The sequence below is a fragment of the Miscanthus floridulus genome, chromosome 2, assembly GCF_019320115.1.
Source record: "Miscanthus floridulus cultivar M001 chromosome 2, ASM1932011v1, whole genome shotgun sequence".
Lineage (NCBI taxonomy): Eukaryota > Viridiplantae > Streptophyta > Magnoliopsida > Poales > Poaceae > Miscanthus > Miscanthus floridulus.
In genome coordinates, this window is record NC_089581.1 from 38,550,698 (window position 1) to 38,563,310 (window position 12,613).

Below are 12,613 nucleotides of genomic sequence, written 5' to 3' on the forward strand. Positions count from 1 at the left end.
TAAGAAATTTTTCTTTAGTGCAATTTACTAAGTTAATTTTTATGCACTATTTGAATAAGTTCTAAGTCTCAGTTTTAGCTTCAGTTCCAGTATCAATTTATGTTTTCATGATCATTTTATGCCCTAAGATTAGGTTTTGCATGAATTTGCATTCAATTAAAAGTTTTCATATATATAAATATATCCACTACTGTATAATAAGATGGTCTCTGGTTAAATGGAACTAACGAGAAGTTTAACTAGAGATTACTTATAGTTAATTTCTGACCAACGTTGACTTTAATTATGAGTTATTTAAGACGAATTTTGGTTTGCTTCTGCCCAACGGTGATGCAAATTAAAGTTCTTAAGCATGCTGTTAATACTAACCAACGTTGTTTTAACTTCATGCTTTAAGTACATCTTATATACAGCTTACTAATTGAGACATTATTTTGCTTCAATTTTTTTAGTAAATTATGCAGACTATATAAGTACCATAGAACCCCTAAGTTGCACTAATTTTTCTACTTAGAATAATCAGGTGCATGCCATTCTCAAGGAGTTGGACCTTGATTATGCGTTTAATGAGGAAAAACCACATGCTCCTTCTCCTATTTATGAGTACTATGCTGAGAGGATGAATGAGTACATCCCAAAATTAGAAAAATAGGAGAAATCCGACAGGGTTGCTAAAATGATAATAAGATGCTCGCTCTCAGTTAACATGATGAGGAGATTTTTTTCAAATGAAAACAACACCGAGGGATTAAGTGTTAAGGATCTTCACAACTCTTAAAGCACATTTTAGAAAGGTTTTCCTCTTCGACAACTTACTTAATTCCCATTATGATGGGATAAGTGGTCTGGGTAACCACGTTAAAAGCTTGTTTGATATGACTTATGAGTTGAAGGCACTTGGAATAGATGTGTCCAATGAGTTTATGGTAAATTGCCTTATGAATTCTATGCCAGAAAACCATAACAAACATGCTCAAAATGATAAGTTCTCAATAGTCTGCAAATTTTGCAAGTTACCAAATTGATAATAGGTATAAGAATGGCTTTGAAAGACACGTAACTTAAGTTGTCTCATAAGTTTTTTACTTAAGATATTTCCCCAGCATATGGTGGATTAAGTAAGGTGCAATAATGCATATCTTAACTTCTCCTTAGGTCTTGCCAAACCAGGGGAGCAAAGTCTAAGAAGCCATTGATGGAATAAAGATAAAGTCGAGCCTTGGAGCTTCGCATTAGATTAGTTTTAAACTTAGTTCTTAATGATGCTTATGTCATCTTAGTATGAGATACTTTGTATTTTGAACAAATGTTCTTGAGTTTGGAGTTCATGAATACATCAAATTTATTCCATTATGATTTATCTTATTAGTTGGCAAAGAGATTTATTTCCTGTAATATGAGTTTTCTTTATGTCAGTTTTATCTTTAAGTTAATCATTAGTCAAGATGATGAGACCTTGTCGAAATTGTGTCACTATAGTTAACCCACATTTCGAAGGGGAGAATGGATTGTCTCATCAGGAAAGAGATGCTCTATTCAAATAAAATTATAAAGCATGGGACTTAAGAAATAAATAATTGATACTAATTTTTGTCCCTAAGCCCACATTAGTCTCTAATTGAAGTATGACTTGTTTTCACTATTTCTGGCCAACACTGATTAGTGTTTGCATATCCACCAAGTTTCTTGTTCTAGTTTATTCTGGCCAACACTGATTAGAATAGTTCATAGAGCTTGTTTTTGGAGACTTATATGCCTTATATTTGTCATTCTGGCTAACGCTGATTGATGAATATTTGACCATAAGAGTTCTATTGGGCAAAACATCAGCAAGACATAAGTGTAGTCTAGCTAAGGATAAGAAATGATATTCTAAGTAAATGAGATGTCCACATGGCACCCTGATTATGTTTCTAGACAACACAGAAATCAGTGGGAGCAAAGTCTAAGGGATTGCTTTTCTACTATTATAACTTATAACTATTTCACTAAGTTAAGATTTGATGAATGTGTTCCTAAAGAATGCAAAAATTAGTGGGAGCTAGTGGGAGTTCATAGAGGAGGAAGGTTAAATCTTAGAGAGTTAGTTTTCTGTATCAATGACTCAAGAAGACATCTTAGTTTGTGTCATAAGTCATTAGTATACCTCCATTTAAATTACTACAATTTCTATTGTGGATTTTCAAGAATCAATTAGTGTGTCACAACAGATATATGTAGCAACCATTAGTGGATAATTAGGCACATAAGTAAACCTCTATTGTTATTAAACTGCTTGTGATTCATGATAAATCTATAAGATGGTCACATCAGAAGAGGAATTTTGTTATTCTAAACTAAGCTATTTTATGAGCTTAGGTCCATAAGTATATATAAAGTGTGGGTGTTAATAAGTTTCCTAATTAAGTCAAAACAGTAGGCTACAAAAGGGTCTACAATTCTAAGCATGGCTTCAAAGGGAGTTTTGAAAGATTTAAACTAAGAACATAGCCCACCATGGTTTAGAATTTCATTAAGTGGACAATTATGTTTATAAGAAAAGGTGAAAAAATTTATTGTCCTAATACTCTACATGGGTGAAATTGAGTTAATAAGTGGCAATAGGAATGTCACATAAGAATTTTCTATTTGCCCAAAATTTTAATATGATATATTTTGGTGAAGCCTCTGAGTTTTCTGGGCATTAAGATACACCGATACAGGACCATTTGAGTACTAGGACTATCACAAAAGGCATATCAAATGAATGCTTAAGTGATAGAGTTTGAATAAGTAACGCAACGCCTGTCTATTTGCATAGTACAGTTGCACAACACAGTAAGATTAATTTTCCCAAATAATTCTAAGAATAAGTTAGTAACAGTTGAAGAGGAAGACGTTCCATATGCTTTGGTTGTTATTAACTTTAAGAATGCTCAAGTCAATACTAGTCTAGACTTGGCATCGGGATACTTGACAAAAATATTAGTTTCTTAATCCAGAATAGGTCCATTGGAAGGTCCTAAAGTATTTTAAGTTATTGATGAGGCACCAAAAGAATCATCATGTCACTTATAAGAATTAAGAATTAGTAGATTGTCAATTCTCTTGAGTATGTATAAGAAAGTGCACAATTAGATTATACCTACTCTTGCAGAAAATGACAATTTTACTGAAAGCTCTAAATATAATTAGTTTTTAAGATGAGCTAAATTAGTGGCATGAATACGATGGGCCATATGGCTTAAGAGATATTATCTGAAGATTAAGTATTGACATACTGCTACAGGCCTACAATTAAGCTGCAGTATTATTTTGAGTAACAACATATCAAATGATGATGCCAAGCACACACTGCTAACTTCTAACCCTTGCGCAATGACGAAAAAACGTTGCAACAGGCTCAATTTGGTTGCAAAAGGTAGATGTTGCAACCAAATCACGTTCGGTGCCAATGGTTGCAAAAAGTCACGTTGCAATAAGGTATTGCAACCGTTGCTAGTTTGGCGTTGCAAGTGTTGGGGTTTCTTGCAACCATAGGCGTCCGTTGCCAAGCCTGGCAATAGGACATTGACGCAACGTTCACGGTCGTGGGAATATAAGCACTTGCCACGCCCGTCTTTGTAGCAAGAGGTGGTACATGCAACGATCGATAGCGTAGCAATAGAGACAATTTGCCACGAACAATGTCGTTGCAATAGTCTGTATTGCCACGCTAGAATTTTGTTGCCTAAGGTGTTATTGCCACGACCGTTATGCCGTGGCAAGTACACCGTTTGCCACGCAATTTTATTCATTGCGAGAGATCATACGTTATTGCCACAGTCGTTGTGCCATGGCAATAGTATCATTTGCCACGTAATTTTATTCGTTGCCATAGATCATATTGCCACGCAAGTGAGTTCGTTGCCATATATCATATTGCCACGCATAGCTGCTCGTTGGCATAGTTTGTATTGCAACGCTAGTAGCATTTGAATTGTGGTTTAATAAATCATCATTGCAAAAAACAATAAACCATAACAAAAGCAATTGCACTCACATATATTACTTATTACCAATCATTCAATAAGTTGACAAAGCATTGAAATAGTAGCTAAAATCATAATCGAGTGTACAGTTCACTCATTATTTCACAACTTTTTAAAACTTGCAGCAGTACAAGAGTTCCTAACATCTATGCAGCACCTCGAGGTTTTCCTAGCAGCAACATGTGATCACCTTGGCTATGTCCTCGTTTGATTATCAGCCTCCCACTTAAACCTTGTCCACCTACTGACCAAAAGAATAAGATTGGGATATTAGCAAAATATTAGGTTTACTACGTCATGCACAAAATGTAAAGAGATTCAGATAGAACATGATTGTAATTAAGCAAAAGAAGAATTAATCAAAACTATGGAAGGAGTGCTGTCAATTTAATTAAGCAAAAGTTGAACTAAAAATTAAGAAATGCTATAGATACAACCATTTTGCTGTCAAAGTATCTTAATTTTTAAGGCAGCAGTAGTACAGTTGCTTAGAAAAATTATAACTACAGTTCTAGACAACGAAAAATTATATTCTTTAACAATACGGAAACCCCATGAAATTATCTACATCATTCTAGTTATTTGTAAAATCAGATTCTGAACTTATCAAGGTCGAAAATCAAAAAGGCCCACTGCTGTGCAGAGGAATTAGGTCAAAACCTGGCAGGCTACATCTAAAATTCATAACTCCCAATTCTCCAGGGCTAAAATCATGAACTTTCACGACGACAAACATCTCTAAAGCCTCTACAACTTTGGTATTATCAAGTATCACAGAAAAGGTAATTTACTACATGGAATAATTCACCCAATCAGAACTGCACAAGCTGCTGTTTTCAGCACGTATGATAAATGTATTTCCTACATTTCCTAGTTCTACAAGGAAGGTCGCATTTGATAAACTTTCAGAAATTGATGCAAGAGTGCATGACATCTAACAGAGTTACTAACTAGGAATGGTGAAACAGAATTAAATCCTTAACTAATTATTTACATATTTGGTGTAGGTGCAACCTTTCTTGCATTAGATGTGTCTAATAAGCATGCAGGGACAACAAAGATAAATGCAGACCAATGTCACAATAAATTGCGGATTGGTGCACTCTGTATTTAAGAACACAACAAAACAAGAATTACATCCAAATCATATCTATTTCTCATGGCATGGTAGTGTTAGTGCAGGTCTGTCCAGAAAAGAGTTATGATAAAATGAGCACAATTTAGTTTCCAATTAGCAGATAACATATTGTAGTTGTTACCTTTTTTTAGGATTTCTTGTTCTATTCATCAGCTGCTGTTGAGTGATATATGTCTTCGGTGCTGCCACATTTGCAGCGTTTTCTTTGAAAAGATTTCTGCTGACAATAGTAGTATTTTTACTGGAGTAGTAGGTGGTGCTGCATCTTTTTGTACGGTGACAACGCTTCCTGGCTGTGTCTACAAAGATTAAATTGTTCAATCTGTTTTACCTAGACTTTAAGGTACATAGCTCAAGAATACTTGGAACATAGTGCAATAATGTCATTACCTGCTGTAACGCATCTTTATTTTCATCATTTGCATGTTCACCAGTCTCATCGTCCTCTTGTGTGGTTGGTGCAATTTGTATGTTGTCATTGTTTTGTGGGGTACTCTACACATACAAATATTGAGGTAAAAGATTAGGCATTATAATCATAAGTTTATTAAAAGGACGAAGGATAAAAAATTATTCTAAAATATTACCTGATTCATAGTTCCTGCTTTGTGCTGCGCTAGCATATTAAGAAATTCTTGCTTCATTTCTTTTTTTAGTGCTATCTTAGCATTTTCCATATCCTCTTGCATCTGTCTCCTATTTTCTTCTTTCTCCCTTTCCCTTTCTGCAGCCTCGTGCGCAAACTGATCTTTCAGCTTCTCAACCTCTACTTCATAAGCAATTCTCTTCTCCTTGGCTGCAGCTTCAGCACGTGCATGTACTTCAAGGTTCTCTTTCATAAGTTCTCTGTGAGTTCAATACTTAGCCAAGTATCCATGCCCATGTACTCTGGATGATTTGATCTGTGTGGTTTCTTTGTAGCATGACTGGAAAATCATGTTCTCCTCAGCAGCTGAAAGTGTTTGTCTATCAGGTTCTAACTCAATCTCACCCATTTTCAAGGCTATGTTTTCCTAAATGGAATAACAGAATCCGTTAGAGTTGCTTGACACAACCAGCAGCTATAAAAAAGGCTTGACGAAAGATTTACTCACATGTACTGCAAATGACGCAAAATTTGACCATTTGCCCTGTTTTGTGTGAGTGGCCTTCTAAAGAAAATGATCACTTGGCTCTTCACCAGTTTCTTTGTCTCTCTAGGATGCCAAAATATAATTCAACACACAAGTATTGCATCATACAACGGAAGGACCAGATAAGTGTACCTAATGATTACCAGCTTGAAGCTACACTGGAAGTCCCCTCTTGCAATGAACATAAAGAGTCCAGATCTCACCCGTGGCACTGCATACATAGGACAATGGTTGATAAATAAACATGTTAAAAAAGGTGAAGTATTACCCATTGGCACAATCTTAACTTAAGCAAGAATAAACATGTTGATCTTGATAGCAGCTCTTTTAATTTTTCAGATCAACTAGAGTTCAACAGATCTGAAAACCTCACAAATATAGCATTCTTAAATTTCACTTTGTCAAATCAAATCAAATGAACCAAAAGAAAGAAAGATTCAGTTAATCAGAAGTTGAAATTTTTAAGGAAATTATAATTCAGGAGAATTTATGCTCATGCTTTTTTTGTCAATTAAAAATAACAGGTGTCTCACTTGGCTACTTGTCAAATGCTAAAATTCTTTTCTACTATATGGTTACAGCAACATCAAGGCAAGAACTGATTCACTGATTTGGCATATAAAAGAACAGCAAGATTAATAGAAGCATGATTACTAATTTGGCAAGTTTCAGAATATAAAAGAAAAGGTAGTACTAGAAAAAAAATAGCTAATGGATCTGTCAAACAGCTCAAAGCCTCAAACAGAAACTAAGTTTTCCAAACAGTATCACCATCCAATGCCGCGACCTGTACAAAGTGTGGAATCTAATAAACTAAGTACTTAAACTGGACTAAAGCTAGGGATGCAAGCAGGACTACCTGCAGGCGGCCCGCGGATAACTGCATCAGCCGCTAGTATATTTTGCTACTCCTGCAGGTTCCTACTAGTATACAGCTCACTGCCCGCATCCACCTGCTGGGCTTAGCAGCAAAACACATGCAGGCTTGCAGACACCCGCCGGAAGCCTGCTTTCAATTGCGAGCAATGGAAGACCCTGCAGAGGACACAGCACGCTTTGCTTTCTCCGCACCACTGTCTTGTCTGAAAGAATCTAGTGACTGATTTATAGTAGCAATTTCACTGGGCTCCTGATTTGATTAGAAATGCGTTGATGGTTGTCAGGAAAATTTGCCTACGCTTAAGGTTTACTATTGCAGTCCAAAACTAACTTTTATCAGTGCTAACCGACTGCTAATTTTCTGGATCAGCCACTGCAGGCATGGGAGGCTGAGGGGGAGCAAGCAAATGAGGACCACAACTCCACATGTAAAATAACCAATGTTAAGGCCACAAATTAGGAACTTCACATGTAAAATAACCAATTACAGGCCTCTAACAAAAAGAAGCCACTCTGGTCATGACAACGGCAACGGCTGAAGAAATAAACAAGGACAGAAGCACCAACAGAACTAAATTAAAGAGCAATGTTTCTAACAATAAATGTATAGCGCATCTAGTCAATCAGGGCTGCATCCAAACTGTACAGTCCATTTACATGCTAGTCCATATCAGAAAGTTCAAGAACCACAAGAGATCACACGCAACAGCAACACTACAGGATGAAAAGCAAACCATCTGGGAGATCAAGGAAGACTGCTCAGTGGGCTTAAGCCTAAGAGGCATTACAGGTTACTCCCGCTTAAGCCTGCTAGGCAAGCGCAGGTTCCCGCGAAGGATTTTTTGCAGGCTGGATTTAGCAGGTTGCAGGCAAACCTACACCCGTTTGCATCCCTAACTAAAGCCCCAACAATCTACCTGGTGCTAACAAACAGGAATCTAATAAACTAGATTTCTGATGACAGCAGTCAAAGCCAACAATCTACCTGGTGCTATATGGACGAGAGAACCCATGTTCATCTTCTAGTTCGAGGGTGGCTTCAATATATCGATGGGCGCCCAAGGCGGTGGCGTTGTTGCTGGCGCTGATGCCCTGAGGAGGAAGCGACGTCCTGGCTGGAGGCGACGTCGGCGGCGTCCTGGACGCAGGCGGTGTCGGGGGCGTCCTGGAAGGAGGCGGCGGCGCCATGGCCCTCATGGAAGCGGCGTCGGGGGCTCCTGGACAGATCGCGATCTAATTTTGGGGGAGGGGATACGAATAGGCAGGTACGGGGGAGGAACCGACGATATATGGCGCTTTTTTCTTTTTTTCATTTGTGCGCAGAAATTTGGCGCGGTGGGAAACTTTGGAAAATTTTGGGAGGAAATCAAGCACGTGTTGTGGTTTTGAGCCTTCGTTTTGGCGCCTTCACGTGGGTTTTAGGCGGTCTGGCATTTTTGATACACACGATCGTTTTTCAAATAAAACTTTACATACATACCATTTATATATATATATATATATATATATACACACGTAATTTTTTTAGTAGTACACACAATTAAATTTGGAATTTGTTCCAATCACCAGAGCTCTGCAGCAGCGTAGCGCAGTCGTGGCGGGGCAGTGGGCGGCGGCGGGGGCGAGTAGGACGATGGACAGTGCCATCGGAAGGAGGAAAAAAATCGAGTAATTGCTCACTCGGGTGAGGAATAGATAGATCCTAAAAAATATTAGCAGTATGCCCGTGATAGTGCTACGGTAAAACCTAAAACACGATCAAATTCATGTCATAATTTTATATGGGCAGTTTTTCAAATATAACTTTTGCATACATACAATTTAAATATATATTTACGTAATTTTTTCAGTAGGAGTACACACAATTCAATTTATAATTTGTTCCAACCGACACAAAGAAATTCATTTAATCTATGTCTTTTGGGAAAATTTAGGAGCCAAATTTCTCTCGAGAGGGCTTGTCTCTATAACTAAAAAATGGTAAAAGCCACGGGGCCAGGTCGAGGAAGAGGGAGGCCGCGCTAGGGTTTCGCCCGAGCTCGGCGGCCACGTATGCCAGAATCAAAATCGAATGCACAACATATGTATGCCAGGATTAATTTATTCGTACATGACATGAGGCTTATATCAAGGATAGGCTAACTTTGTTTGACACCGGCGCCTAAGCGACACGTTCTAATTTCCTTAATTCCTTTGCACCTAATTACTAGGTGAATTCTGCCTTCTCCTCAGAGAACCAAACCAACACTTGGATTCCATCCAAGCTCCCAACTGAACCAACCATTCCCTTACCAAGGGAACCACCCAAAACGAACCTGAGCCATCTAATCTTGAAGAAGTCCAAGTCGATCTTGTCCGTGAGCACGACTGATATATTGGTTTTACACTCTACAGAGATTGCACACTTTCACCATGAGTCATGTTTTCCACATCACGGTTCACACTACCTAGGCGCTTCGCGGGGTCACACTACAAGGCTATTACAAAGTCCTCCAAGCCTCTTTTACACCCCTATAAGGTTTTGCCGTGGGTACCAACACCACTGCAAAAGTAGTAGTAGCACTAGAAGTAGTAAAAGTAGTAGTTGTTGGAATATTATATTAAAAAAGTTGGAATGTTCAATTTAAAAAGTTAAACAAAAAAGTTGGAATGATATAAATAGGTTTTCAAAAATTTTAAATGTTGTTGTAATGTTCAATTTTAAAAGTTAAAAAAATATAAAAAAGAACTAGAAGTGGTAAAAGTAGTAGTAGTTGGAATATTATATTAAAGCCAAAGGGCGCCTAGCTCAAACGGTTAGGTGACCTAGCGGCACTCAGGTTCTGGGTTCGACTTTCCGTGGGAGTGAATTTCAGGCCGAGGTTAAAAAAAATCCCCTCGCCCGTCCCCATAACCAAAGCACTTGGGGGGCACCGGCCCAATTCTCACTTGGGCGACGGAAAGCCACCGTGTAAGGGTGGGCGCGGGGGTTCGGGGTTTTCTCGGCCGGGTGAGAAAGTTCTTCTTCTTATTTATAATGCTGCGGCGGCAGTCTTAGCCCCCCGGTCGAGTTTTTTTTATATTACATTAAAAAAAGTTGGAATGTTTAATTTAAAAAGTAAAAAAAAAGTTGGAATGATATAAATAGGTTTTCAAAAATTTTAAATACAGTTAGAATGTTCAATTTAAAAAGTTAAAAAAATATAAAAAAACAGAGTTAAAAAAATTTGCACTGTACGGGCCTACAAAAAGACCAGTCTCCTCACCAGGGAGCTCAGCAAAGCAACCTGGCCCAAGCAGGTCCAATTATGTGCATTTTTTTAGAATGGCGTATGGTACAGGAAGTTTAATGAGGTTCAGGATGTGTTTGGTTGAGTTGTGGCTGTGAGAAAAAACTGCTGTGGGCTGTGAGCTATGGAAAAGCTGCTGTGGGTTATGAGACGTAGAAAAGCTGAAAGTTGTTTGGTTAAACAAATATAAAATATAACTTCTATCTTTATCTCTCTTGAAACAACTATGGAAGAGCTTTTCATTCCACTAATTTCGAAAAGCAGAAAGCCAAAAGTAGGGTCAAAGTAGCTTTTAAAAATGTACTACGAAAAAACAGATGAAAAAATAGCCTCCAAAAGTAACCCCTTTGGTTGGGCTCCAAAGCCAAAAACCCAATTAAACAGGTCCTCTGTCCCTTCAACTTTTAAGCTATGTTTCATCTCCCTACGTTGGCGAGGTGGCACTAATGTACCAACGTTTGGGCAACAGCCAACACACTACGTCAATGGACCGGCCCACTTCGTTTCCTCAAAACAGTCCCACACCGGCCACTTCCTTCTCCCGTACACCCTCCCCATCCCGTGAGTCCGTGACCCCCCGCATTCCCCACCCGTGACTCCCACGAGGCACGAGCGACGGAGGCGGCGGCGGATTGAATCCCCCAGGCGGCGATGAAGGTGGCGGCGGAGTCGTCGACCATGTCAAGCAGCAAGCGCTCAACTCACGCGGCCAGTTCGCCCTGCGCGCGAGGTGTACCTCGTTTGACTACGACACCGACGTCGACGGCGATCCGGCCACAATGCGGTTGGCATTGGAGGTTTGGGCGACCGGAGGAAAGCGCGGCAAAGGGGCAGCGTCCAGCGGAGGCAAGGAAAAGGTTTCGGTCTCCAGCGCGAAGAGGGGCAAATGGGCGCCTTCCACCTCATCGAAGAAGGTAAGAGCGATTTTCCCCCTTTGGTGCGCTGTGTGAGATTTGGATGCCATTCAGAGTTAGAGTTTCGTGGCTTGGGGGCGATGAGCACGGGTGGTGCCCGGTGCTTGGATGGGGACACAGCAGGGTTGCCGTGTCTCGAATAATTCGTTACCAAAATAGCCCTTCAAATTAGTAATAGGTTTCTAGACATTTGTGTTACCCATGTCTGTGAAGTTCTTGTACCACCTAAACTAAGCATTCCATAGCCTCGATGTCAGCAGTTAGCACCTGGTATTAAGCAATTTTCTTTTTGACGTATGGTTGCTAACTACATTAGTTCTTTTCAATTAACTGAAGCAATGCTATGAATCTAGCAATTTTCTATTTGATAGATATGATTTGATATGTCCTTAGATCTCAATGATTATTTGTAGCTATAAGTTTTCTATTAAAGCTTTATGCATCTGTATCCGCAATGATATATCCTATATAAGTTGAAATCCAAAATCATTTGTAGTTTGTAGTTCGGAAAGGAACCACATGCAAGTCGTGTTGGCACTATACATTCATACTGGTGTAGGTTTTGACTAACTGGATGACAACTGTAGAACTTGGTAACTGTACTGGGGTTGTATAGGTTCTAGTGGCTTGCTCGTGCACCTTAACCAAACATACTGTGATGAAAGGAAAATGAGAGTCCTGTTTCAGTCTCAATTTAGTCATGACAGCATACACAACTCTGTTTTATTTTTTCTAAGTGCTTTGTTCAGTAATAACCGTAATTTTTTTAATTGAAGGTTCCCGATGACAGTGTTGAGGAAGACAAGTCTGGGTCATTTGCTTGGTGCACGATGACAGTTATGACCTTTCTGAGTTCGAAGAACATCATCATCCTGAACCCATGGACAAGCTCAAATGGACAATTGAGCTAGCTAAGGACGATGCCAAAGGCTCCATCGATCACTATGCGGACAAGTATGCGAAGAAGGCAAAGCGTGATGTTGAAAACAGATTTGATAAGCTCTACCAGGAGATCAAGCAGAAGTACAAGCCGAGGAACTGAAGTGCATGCTGATATGTAGTTCTCTTTTGGTGTAGTATAAATAAATGCAAGTAGTGCATGCTGATGCTGGTAGGTAGTGTGTTGGTATGTCTGCAACCACTACTACTATGTCGTATTAGTTTATTGGTTGCTCTGATGGGAATATAACTCAGACTTAGTAGTTTGTGGCAACATCTGGCGACACCTGGTAGGTTAGTTTGGAAGAAATAATGTATATTTGGCAAGTGC

General features: G+C 39.0%; 1 protein-coding gene across 3 annotated transcripts; it reads right to left on the bottom strand.

Annotated features, from left to right (window-relative positions):
* Positions 1-4,025: 4,025 nt before the first annotated feature.
* Positions 4,026-8,396, bottom strand: LOC136538520 (uncharacterized). 3 transcript variants are annotated; one of them, XM_066530482.1, is made up of 7 exons: positions 8,146-8,396; positions 6,425-6,492; positions 6,243-6,344; positions 5,736-6,161; positions 5,539-5,643; positions 5,270-5,441; positions 4,026-4,254 (listed from the first exon to the last, which is right to left on the bottom strand). In XM_066530482.1, the coding sequence occupies exons 4-6, from the start codon at positions 5,985-5,987 to the stop codon at positions 5,298-5,300; spliced, it is 501 nt and encodes a 166-aa protein (XP_066386579.1). In that variant the 5' UTR covers positions 5,988-6,161; positions 6,243-6,344; positions 6,425-6,492; positions 8,146-8,396; the 3' UTR covers positions 4,026-4,254; positions 5,270-5,297. The 3 variants fall into 3 exon arrangements, with proteins under 3 accessions (XP_066386579.1, XP_066386577.1, XP_066386578.1); XM_066530480.1 differs by having other exon boundaries at positions 5,270-5,447; XM_066530481.1 differs by having other exon boundaries at positions 5,270-5,447; positions 6,414-6,492.
* Between the last annotated feature and the right edge of the window lie 4,217 nt (positions 8,397-12,613).

Coding starts and splice junctions, on each gene's coding strand:
- LOC136538520 (XM_066530480.1), bottom strand. CDS start 5,987: ATGAAAGAGAACCTTGAAGTACATGCACGTGCTGAAGCTGCAGCCAAG. Junction 5,644..5,735: donor AAGCAGGAACTATGAATCAG/GTAATATTTTAG, acceptor TTGTATGTGTAG/AGTACCCCACAAAACAATGA. Junction 5,448..5,538: donor ATAAAGATGCGTTACAGCAG/GTAATGACATTA, acceptor TAATCTTTGTAG/ACACAGCCAGGAAGCGTTGT.